This window comes from Manacus vitellinus, unplaced genomic scaffold, assembly GCF_001715985.3.
Source record: "Manacus vitellinus isolate BGI_N305 unplaced genomic scaffold, ASM171598v3 scaffold_35_pilon, whole genome shotgun sequence".
Lineage (NCBI taxonomy): Eukaryota > Metazoa > Chordata > Aves > Passeriformes > Pipridae > Manacus > Manacus vitellinus.
Window position 1 is genome coordinate 4418782 of NW_021940498.1, and position 10721 is coordinate 4429502.

At 60.9% G+C, this 10721-nt stretch overlaps 1 protein-coding gene across 2 annotated transcripts; it reads left to right on the forward strand.

Annotated features, from left to right (window-relative positions):
• Positions 1-1494: 1494 nt before the first annotated feature.
• ARRB1 (arrestin beta 1) lies at positions 1495-8727 on the forward strand. 2 transcript variants are annotated; one of them, XM_018077117.2, is made up of 16 exons: positions 1496-1620; positions 2187-2247; positions 2719-2763; positions 3097-3293; positions 3399-3458; positions 3578-3645; positions 4037-4172; positions 4251-4335; positions 4418-4490; positions 4833-4970; positions 5166-5249; positions 5435-5458; positions 6311-6381; positions 6659-6710; positions 7366-7473; positions 7579-8727. In XM_018077117.2, the coding sequence occupies exons 1-16, from the start codon at positions 1537-1539 to the stop codon at positions 7616-7618; spliced, it is 1326 nt and encodes a 441-aa protein (XP_017932606.1). In that variant the 5' UTR covers positions 1496-1536; the 3' UTR covers positions 7619-8727. The 2 variants fall into 2 exon arrangements, with proteins under 2 accessions (XP_017932607.1, XP_017932606.1); XM_018077118.2 differs by lacking the exon at positions 5435-5458 and having other exon boundaries at positions 1495-1620.
• Positions 8728-10721: the final 1994 nt, after the last annotated feature.

The following is a 10721-nucleotide window of genomic DNA, read 5'->3' on the forward strand; positions in this document are numbered from 1 at the left end:
GCTGTGCAGGTCTCAGGTTCCTGCCCGGCGTGGGGCAGTGCCAGGCAGGGTGGTGAGGCTCAGCTTCCCGCAGCGCCCGCCATCGATCTGCTCTCACCAGATTCATTAGTGGCTCCATCGGTGTCCCGAGGGCTGGGAAGGAGCATCGCCCCGTCCCCGGGGGGCTGGAAGGCACACCCGCTGAGCCTCCAGCCTTGGACGCCTTTTCTGGGGCTTCCCGGCACAGCTTGGGTTGGGATCCAGCGTGCTGGATGCTCTCCGGGGTCTCCTCTGTGTCTGGGCTGCTGGGGAAGTGTGGGGTGACACGGGGGTGACAGGCTGGCAGGGGATGTTCCCCATCCTGCTTTTCTGTACCGTGTTTATGGTCCTGGAAAACCCCGCTGTGGGTTGCTCTGGCTCTCAGGAGGATTCATCCATCAACCCTCCATCCCCGGCTCTGGAGGCTGGGTGCTCTGATCTCCCAAGGCCTTCAAACCCAATTGTGGGGTGCTCATGCCCTTCTGTGGCAAGTTGGGCTCTTTATCCCCCCAATTTTTTAACTGGAGCAGCATTCCCATGAATTCCATCTTTCCTCTCACCGGTGCAGGGTCGCACCCTCACCGCAGTGCCCATAAACCCTCATGACAAACATCCCACCGCGGAAGTGCTGTCCCATCTCGGCTGGGAAAAGTCAACCCCCACCACTCTGCAAGGAAAAGGCGCCTGGGAAGGGCCGGTGGGATGTTCCTGACATTCCCAGTGGCTTGGCTCAGCCAGCAGAGTGTCCCAATGTTTTGTGTGCCTGGCAGAGTGTTCCTGAGGCTCGTCTGGGGGTGAGGGAATAAGGGGCCTGGGGGACCCAAAACCACACACTCACTTATCTGGGCTGGATCCTGCTTCCTGGGCAGAGCTTGGCCAGGCCACGCTGGGCTCCACAGCTCTCGAGGGGGTGGGATGTGGGGACGTGGGGGTACAGGGATGTGGGAATGCAGGGACACACATGAGCAGGGATATGGGGATGCTGGGATGTGGAGAGGCAGGGACGCAGGGAAGCAGGGACACAGGATTTCAGGAATATGGGGATGAGGGGCGTGCCCACACATCTCCTGGTACATCCCAGCCCATTGCCAGGGTGATGGTCAGGTGGTCACCCCGGAGTGGCACTCTCTGGGCCGTGTGGGATGGCCGAGGGCCCGTCACCCCGGAGCAGCCCTGGGCATTTTGGCAGAGCCGAGCAGCTGCCCTGGGAAATTGTTTTTTCCAGCCTGAACCACCACTGCTAATCTTCCCGGATGGTTTTAATGGAATTTAAAGGCGAGGAGGGATTATCCGAGGAGAACCCATTATGGGTGGCTTCGTGCCAGGGCAGGCTCTGAAATCCAGCAGCGCCGGGCGAGGGAGCCCTGCCTGCCCCTGCCCGCTCCCTGCCTGCAGCAGGCAGGCTGGGAATGCTCTGGCATTCCTGCCGGTGGCATGTTGGACCCACGTCCTTCTCCCGTGTCTCTGTGGGATCTTGCAGAGGGAATTTGGGGGGTGTCTGGGGGCTGTTCCCATAGGATGGAGGATGAGGGTGCCTCCTCCAGCACTAACCCCCCTTTGCTGTTTTGCAGGGTGTTTAAGAAAGCCAGTCCCAACGGGAAGGTAAGGGGCACACGGCAGGGCAGCCTTGGGGGGCACAGGCATGGCTGGGAGTGGGGACAGGTCCCTGCACCCCAAAGCTGCCCTGCCGTGGCAGCGGGAAGGGAGACTGAGGCACAGTGGGGTTCGGGGGGGGCTTGTCCCAGGTCGGGGTTGAGCAGATGGGTTTTGGGGTGCTGGGGTGCAGGCAACCCTGCTTGTGGGGTTTTGGGTCTGGCAGCAGGGGCTGACGGCACCAGCCTGGCAGCTGCCTGCCCTGTGCCTCAGCTTCCCCATCAGGAGAAAGGTGGGAAGGTGGCACCTGGGGGCTCATCTCTGTCCCACAGCGGGGGGGACAAGCCCTTAGGGTACCACCCAAGTGTCCCCAGATACAAAGTTTCTCCAGCTCTGGGGACAGGTGGAGGGGTTCCAGGCTCTGCCTGGGATGGAGGGGAGTTGGCTTTTGGGTGCCAAAGGGATGGGGTGACACATGGGGATCGTGGGGAACACGGACCTCAGTGGGTGGTTGACTACATGGGGGGACCCTGGGGGCTGCTCTGGACACCCCTGACCCCCTGTTTCCCCCACAGCTCACTGTCTACCTGGGGAAGAGGGATTTTGTGGATCACATCGACGTGGTGGACCCCGTGGGTATGTGGGGGCAGGAGGGGGGGGCTCAACTGGGGGAAGACACACATGCTGGGGTGGGCTGGGCCTGTCTGGGAGGAAGGATTTTGGGGAGCAGAAAACAGCTGGTTTGGGATAATATTCATGTCCCCCTGTGGCTTTGCATGTGCCCTGGGTGTGGTGGGTGCCGACTGTCCCCCTGCTGCCAGCGTGTCCCTCCCCAGCCCCAGCTGGCAGCTTGGAGGTGATGCCTCTCTGTGTAAAGGAGGGGCAAGTCCCCCCTTAACCCTGCTGGTGTCCCCCCAAACCTTGCCTATACATCCCCCCCTAACCCTACCAGCGTGTCCCCTGACCCTGACAGTGTGTGTGTCCCCTCCCAGCAGCATCCCCTGACCCTGCTATCATGTCCCCTAACCCTGCCATGGTATTCCCTGGCCCTGCCAGTGTGTCCCCGTGTCCCGGTGATGTGTCTCTGACCCGGCTGTTCCCTTGCAGATGGAGTGGTGCTCGTGGATCCCGAATACCTGAAGGAGAGAAAAGGTAACAGCTCCCCTCAGGATCGCTGGGGCCACAGAGGTCGTGCTGCCACAGGGGGTGGCTGGTGTCCTCATGTAGTCCTACCCAGGCATTGGCATCTCCCAGCCCCGTGTCCCCACGGAGGGTGCCCTGTCCTGTGGAGGACGGGAGTGCTGTGGTGGGCACCCCAAGGCACAGGTGGCTGCTGCATCCCCGTGTCCCCACCACGGCACGTCCTCAGGCCACCACTGCTTCCCGGCGCCGGTGGGACTGGCATGAGCCCCCACAGATCTCCCCGTGGTGCCCCCCTGGCACATGGATCTCCCCAGGCACCCCCTGCCCTTGTCGCCCTGCCAGTGTTCGTGACGCTGACCTGCGCGTTCCGCTATGGCCGTGAGGACCTGGATGTGCTGGGGCTGACCTTCCGCAAGGACCTGTTCGTGGCCAACTCCCAGGCCTTCCCTCCCGTGCCCGAGGAGAAGAAGCCCCTGACGCGGCTGCAGGAGCGGCTCATCAAGAAGCTGGGCGAGCACGCCTACCCCTTCACCTTCGAGGTGGGGGCAGGGGCAGCACCCTGGGGCTGGAGGGGACCATGACCCCTGCCCCAGGGCATTTCCTGCTTTCCAGCAGCCCCCCAAAAGCCCCTCTTTCCCCTCCAGATCCCCCCCAACCTGCCTTGCTCTGTCACGCTGCAGCCGGGCCCAGAGGACACGGGGAAGGTAAGGTCCCCCATGTTCCCGTGCCACCGGGCTGTGGTGGGTGGCTGCTGCTGGGGTCACCTCTTGGGGAGGTGCAAAGGAGTTTCCCTGCCTCCTTCTCCCCCCTTCCTGGTTTCCAGGCCTGTGGGGTGGACTACGAGGTCAAAGCGTTCTGTGCTGAGAACCTGGAGGAGAAGATCCACAAGAGGTGAGTGGAGAGGATCTGTCCAGCCTGGATGGGAGCGGCATCCCTGGGGTGCTGGCAGCTGGAAAGGGGCACCCTGCTTTGTTACCCACCTTGGGAGGGATGGGACTGGGATGGAGGTGTCCTCCAGGATGGACCTGCTCTCCAGGGTAGCGCTGGGTAAGAGATGATCCTGGGGCTGGGATGGAGACACTGTGCAAGCAGCCCAGTGGTTGCTGTGGGCAGCCTGGCCCGGCCATGGGGCTGCCCCCTTGCAGCCCTGGTGGGCATCCATCTGAGGCCTCCCACAGCATCCTTTTGACACAGCAGACCAGAAGAAAAGAGGGATTTCACCCAAAATGGGCCAAGAAAGGGTGGTCTGCGAGTGCCTGGGTTCTCTGGCTGTGTCCTGCAGGAACTCGGTGCGCCTGGTGATCCGGAAGGTCCAGTATGCGCCGGAGCGGCCCGGCCCCCAGCCCATGGCAGAGACCACCCGGCAGTTCCTCATGTCAGACAAACCGCTGCACCTTGAGGCCTCCCTGGATAAGGAGGTGGGCGAGGACTGCGGAGGGGACGCTGGTGGGGTGACCCTGGGGACCTCACCTTCCCCCTGCTCTGCTGCCCTGCAGATCTACTACCACGGAGAGCCCATCAGCGTCAACGTCCACGTCACCAACAACACCAACAAGACCGTGAAGAAGATCAAGATCTCAGGTGAGGAGCAGGGCCACTCCCCCCCCAGTGGTGTCCCTGTCCCCATCTCTGTCCCGACCCCCATCTCTGTGTCTCGCCCCAGTGCGCCAGTACGCCGACATCTGCCTCTTCAACACTGCCCAGTACAAGTGCCCAGTGGCTGTGGAGGATGCTGAGTGAGTGACGGCTCCTTGGGGACATGAGGGGCCCCGGAGACCTCGGGGGACTCTTGGGGGAGCCTTGGAGATCTCTTGTCCCAGTGCAGCCCCAGTGGGACATTGCACTCAGCAAGCAGGAACTGATGGGAGGAACGGGGAGATGGAGACCTTCCTTCTGGTGGCATCCTGGGGACATGACCCTCTGCATCCCCCAGGAAGGAGATGTTCACCAGGCTGGGGCAGGGATGAAAATGAGTGGAGAAGTTAACCAAGCTGGGATGGAGGTGTCCAGGGTGACCCGTGGGGCTGTGGGGGCTGAGGGCAGCTGGGGCTCTGGCTGATGGTGGCTGTCATCTCCAGCGATATGGTGGCCCCGAGCTCGACCTTCTGCAAAGTCTACACCCTGACCCCCTTCCTCGCCAACAACCGGGAGAAGCGGGGGCTGGCGCTGGATGGGAAGCTCAAGCACGAGGACACCAACCTGGCCTCCAGCACGCTGTGAGCCCCTCCACCCCCCAGGGCTCCTGTCCCCCTAGCAGCACGGGGGCAGGACCCAGCCCTGGTGGGCATCCAGCCCCTGTTCCAGGGGTGATGCTTGGGGTGGAGGAGACCCTGTGGGGGGACCTTCAGGATGACAGGGGGCCGGTCCCCATTGCTGTTCCCTCGCTGATGCCCACCTTCCCCTTCCTCCAGGTTAAGAGATGGAGCCAACAAGGAGATCCTGGGCATCATCGTCTCCTACAAGGTGAAGGTGAAGCTGGTGGTGTCACGAGGAGGGTGAGTGCCACACCTGCTCCCTTCCCTTGCTCTCCTTGGGGCTGGTCTGTGCTGCAGGTGGGGCCCATCACCCCTTAGAGCTCCCTTGGGACTCAGCAGCACACGGGGGGACACAAAAGGTGGGGGAGGCTGCGTGTCCTTGAGGGGATGGTGACTAATGTGTTGTCTCCTTTGACCCACGCCAGCCTGCTGGGAGACCTCGCCTCCAGGTAACGCCCCGCTCCCCTCAACACCCCACTGTCCCTGCTGCAGTCCCCCAGTGGCACCCCCAGCCCCTCTGGGTGCTGCCACCCTGGCCCCATGCTTGTCCTTGGGGTGCCACTGCGCTGGGGACACTGTCTCACCCAAAGCCAAAGCCTGGCAGAGGTGGGTCGGGGTGGTGGGGCTGGGGATGCTGGCAGTGTTTGGACCCTGCATCCCCCTCCCCAGACCAGAGAGAGAGGCAGTGGGTGCTGCTGGGGACTGTCACCAGAGCATGGAGGTGGCTCCTTGGGGCTGAGCATCTCTGGATGTGGGGAGGAGAGTCTCTGGAGCTTTCCAGGTCTCCATCCTCATGTTGCTCCCCGACCATGGGGTCCTGCAGAGACCACGGGGCCTGCTCGCCCTCCCAGGGGGACACTTTTCTGTCTGAGCCCCGTCCTACCCTGTCCCTGGAGCAGCTCGGGCTGTCCCACCCTGCCACCCCCGTGCCTACTGAGCACTGGGAAACTCTGTGCACCTCCTGCCATTCCCATGGCACTGCCAGCCACAGCCTAAACCCAAGGGATTTGGATCCTTTAAGCTGCTAAAAGGCAGATTTCTGCCATGCTGCTCTCCCTCCTCGTGCCCCCCTACATCCCGGGGGGGCTGTGCTGATCCCCCCTGGGGTCAAGCTCAGCCAAGAGGCACGAGAGCTGCCGAGTGGCTCTGCGGGGGATAACATGGGGTTTTGGCAGCTTTGTGGGCTCTGCAGCGGCTGAAATGGCGGGTGCTGTTCTGCCCTTGCCCCCCACCCCCAGATCTGTCCCACCCTGCCTGCAGAGTGCAGGCAGGCCCGTGCTTTACCCCGGCATCTCTTGCAGCGACGTGGCGGTGGAGCTGCCCTTCACGCTGATGCATCCCAAACCCCGGGAGGAGCCGGCACACCGGGACAGTGAGTGCCCTGGGGGACGGGGGCAGCATCCCTGGGGGGCAGGTGGGGGCACAGGGGGCCACTGAGGGTGCGTGGAGGGCGATTTTTGGCTCCTGTTGAGCCTGTGGTGATCTGTTCACTGGGTCTCAGGGTTAAAACCATGGGGGTGCCCCCATTACCCTGGTGCAGCCAAACCTTGGGGGTGTTGCACCCACCCAATGGGACAGTGGTGATGACCCTAGGGGGGGTGTGTGGGATGGCAGTGACCACCCTGTGACTGTGCCATCCCTCTGTTCAGTTCCAGAGAACGAAGCGCCCATAGATACAAATCTGATAGAGCTCGATACAAAGTAAGAGACTAAAATACCCCCCTGCCCCGAGTTCCCATGTTCTGTGTGGGAATACGGGATGTTGGCAGCGGTTGCATGGCACCCCCTAACGCGCTAATGCCCGCCGTGCCATGGCATCAGCACGTGTGACTAACCCCCCTGCACGTCACCTGTAATGCATGACACACGCCATCCCCCTCTCTCTTCTCTCCTCCCTCGCCCTTCCCTGCATGGCTTTCCAAAAAACAGGAGAAACCGCAGTAAGAGCCCGCTGGGGTCGTGTGTTGGGATGGGAGGGGATTGTCCCCATGGTGTCCCCTGGGGCTGGTGGTGTGTTTGGGAGGTTCTGGGGTGCTTCACCCACCCAGCTCCTCCCTGCAGGGCTGTGGTCCCTCTGGAGTGGGGCAAACGCTGCCGATGGCCCTGGTGATGCTGCATCTGCTGCTCTGGGGCCCTGCATCCTTCCCTGGGGGGCTTGGGGGCTTTTTTTGTGTGCATTGCCCAACAATTAACAGAGCTTTGAGAACTACGGCTGTTTGCTGAAGGACGGGGGGGCTCAGGAGCCCCCTGGGCTGCTGGAACACCGTGGGGGTGCAGGCTGAGCTGTGCAGTGCGGGAGGGGGGCTCCCTCGCACCCCACCTTCCCCCGTCACGCCCCGTCCCCGTGTGCCCCCAGTGACGACGACATCGTGTTCGAGGACTTCGCCCGCCAGCGACTCAAAGGCATGAAGGACGACAAGGAGGACGAGGAGGAGCGGACAAACTCCCCGCAGCTCAACGACAGATAAGCGAGCTCCCCCCCGCTCGCCGCCCCGCCGCAGGGACACCCCTACATTAGGCTGCTTCTCTTTTCTATAATTAATTAATTAATTTTGTTTTCTACCTGTACCGGGAGCCTACGGATCGCCCGATGGCCACAGGACCTATAACCGTCCAGCTGTGCCGTGTTGTCACTCTTCATCCAGCTGCCAGAGCTGCTGTTTCCCGTGCAGGGCACGGCTGGGGGGTGCTGGAGGCAGGGGGGCTCGCTCTGACCCCGTCCCCGTCCAGCCCCCTGCCACTTCCCATCCCAGAGCCCTTTCCTATGAGCTGCCTCTTTTATGTGTTTTATATAAGCCCAGTCTCAACACCAGTTTGCTATGGGGAGGGGGGGTTGCAGCAGAACAGGGGGGGTGTCTTTTTTGGGCAGCCTTCTCATGGGAAAGGGCACCTGTGCACCTTGGTGTCCCCTCCTCTCCCCCACGGCCAGTCCCCCCTGTCCGGCCCTGCTGCATGTGATCCCTCCCTGGGATGCACGAGCCTGGCTTTGACTATGGCCCCTGCCCCAGCTGCTCCAAACCAAGCGGGTGGGCAGCACCCCCTGCTCTTCCCCCGAGCCCCCGAAGCGGCCGAGCCCAGGGGTCCTCCCAGCTGCATCCCTTTCCACAGCAGAGCTGCCAGGGCTGGGTCTCAAATGCCTCTTCACAGCCACGGCAGGGTCGTGGCGAAACAGCCTTGTCCCCAGCAGGGTGACACCAGGGATGCTTTGCTCCTCCCGAGCTGCAAAGCCCCCCTGGTTGATGTTTTCCTCTCCCTGCATGGGGTCCAGCACCCATTTGGGGTAGGGGAGAAGGGGAGCAGGGTGTTTGCCACCCTAATCAGTATTTCAACAGATTCTTGTGCCTCGCAGGTTTGGTGGTGTCTGGACCTCCCCCCAAAGGGTCTCAGGTCTCCCACCACCCTCTGAGAGGCCATTCCCAGTATTTATTGTGCTGTTGCAATCAGCGTTGTCATCTGAGAGCATTCTGGGGGATAGCTCCATCCCCCCCTCCCAGTCTGTGGGGTGCTGAGCTGAGCCCCCACCCCCCACCCGTTATTTTTGGGTAAAGCTGAGGGGCAGCGTGGTACTTCTTTTTGTAAAGTGGTTCCTTTGTACTGATCATTGATACTGGCTGCTTTGGTTTCTTCACCCTGTCTGTGATGTTTCTGTGTTCTGTCGAATAAATTATTCTAGTTTATTAAACTCAGAAAAAAAAAAAAAAAAGAAAAAATGATAAAATAGTCCCGGCCTGAACACTTCTGTTGGCTCAGGACAGGGGAGCTGGCACAGGCAGAAAGTCCCACAGTCATGGAATGGTTTGGGTTGAGAACGACCTTAAAGCTCCCCTCACCACGCTGATGCTGTGGGGACAGAGAGACCGTCCTTAAGTTGGTCCATCTCAGGGTGTCCACGTTTTTGCTGGAGGCAGGAGCTGTCCCAGCCTTCCCCACCAAGGACAAACCTGGCTCCAGCAAAGCCAAGGTCTCCAGTCACACAGCTGGACTCTGACCCCACACGGGCTGCTGGGGGCTCCACGTGGTGCATTCCTGGGAGCAAGGTCCCCACTGCCCACTGTGATTTGCAGGGTCACGTTTACAGGGAGGTCCCCCCGTGCGTAATCCCTTCCCACAGCAGCTCTGAGTACGTCATAGTTGGGACATCTCCAGTCTCCTGTTGAATCTGGTTCAAGCTGGACAAGAAGGCTTAAGTTATTTTGGGAGAAAAAAGGGAAGTTTAGATGGGAACAAACCATGCTGTTGCTTAAGCCCCATTTCTTTTGAAAGCCAAGCAAATTCGGTTCCCTGTCCTCGCTGAGCTACCTGCATCACCATGGTGTGGGAGGGATCAGCTGCTCCACCACATCTGGCAAAAGAGGCAGTGAGGAAGCACCTCGGGTGCTGGGAAGGCTCCAGTGGTCTTCTCTCCTCCTCAGAGCCCACCTCCTCCATGGCCAGACCTTCACCCTGTGGGTGTTTTCCCCAGGAAGGAAGAGCCACAGCAGCCGAGCTCTGCACCTTCTGTTTGCCAAACCAACTGCTCCAGGGGTGCTTGAGGAAAACCCACCGAGCTCTAGGATCCCACTCTGGAAACTTCATGTCTGTGTACCCACAGGCTGCCTGGGGTTGCTGGGTTCTGGGGCTGCTGCAGGTCCCCACTGCGGGGCAGAAATGCCACCTCCTAAACTCAGGAGCCCAGAGGTCTTGCTGCAGGGGAAGGGCAGGCTCAGCTCTGCCACAGCAGGAAGGAACTGACTCAAGAGCAGATGGAGAGCCAGGAAGCCCTGGTCAGAACCCATTCCCCCCAGTCTGACTCTGGCTCAGCTGGACTGGTTTTGCTGTGGACCCTTGGGGGTGGAAAGGAGGCTCAGTCATACGTGCAGGAGTACTCAGCTTCTCCAGGGCTCAAACAGGCTTTTCCCTTTGCTGCTGCTGGTGACACAGACCCATGGCTTCAGTAGGTGACAAAGCATCAACCCCCTGGCCTCGGGCAGGACACTCTGCCCCCATTTCACATGCTGCCAGGGGAAGTTCTGGGAGTGGAGTGGAAGCACTGGCATGGCTTGTGCTGGGAGGAGGATGGAGCAGGCTCCAGCCTCAGGCACACAGCTGTTGCCATGGCACAGGTCAGTATAGCACATTCCCAGTGTAAGGTTTCCCCAGGTGCTCCTGAAGTACAGCCCTCACTGCACCTCACCTGCTTTCAGCCCCCCTTGTCCCAGCTGACACCACCCAGAGCAGCAGGGAGCCTTTTGCAGGCAGATTTTTTTCTCCCCAGGTAACACCTTGGTAACAGCGTGGGTGTTGCAGGAGTCATTGCCTGCTTCCTCAGCCCCGGAAATCACATCAGCTCCATCAAACCTGAACTTGCAGTTGGTGGGAAGAGAGCCAAAGGACACCAATGCCTGTCTTAGGCCAGGTGCTCTCAGGGTGCAGAGGGGGAGGGTAGAGCTTGGAGCAGGCTGGGGCTAGAAAGGTTGTTCCTGTTGCTCTGGCAGGCTGCAAGCAGGCTCTGTGGTCACACTGCAACTTCCTGAGTGGAGGCTGCTGCTCGTGATACACGCACGTGACAAATGCCAACACCCCTCGGGGAGTGCAGCCTCCCCTCGGTGCTCTGGGCCTGGAAAACAGCGGGGAAATATCCCACAGAACAGCCTGTTTCCTCAAACTCCTGGTTTTTTAATCAAATCCCAGAATGGTTTGGGTTGGAAGGGATCTTAAAGCTCATCTCGTTCC

Bases quoted from the DNA above. Each gene is read 5' to 3' on its own strand.
- ARRB1 (XM_018077117.2), top strand. From the start codon at position 1,537: ATGGAGGATGAGGGTGCCTCCTCCAGCACTAACCCCCCTTTGCTGTTT. The intron at 2,248-2,718 runs GTATGTGGGGGC...GTTCCCTTGCAG, and splicing joins CGACGTGGTGGACCCCGTGG to ATGGAGTGGTGCTCGTGGAT. The intron at 4,336-4,417 runs GTGAGGAGCAGG...GTCTCGCCCCAG, and splicing joins GAAGAAGATCAAGATCTCAG to TGCGCCAGTACGCCGACATC.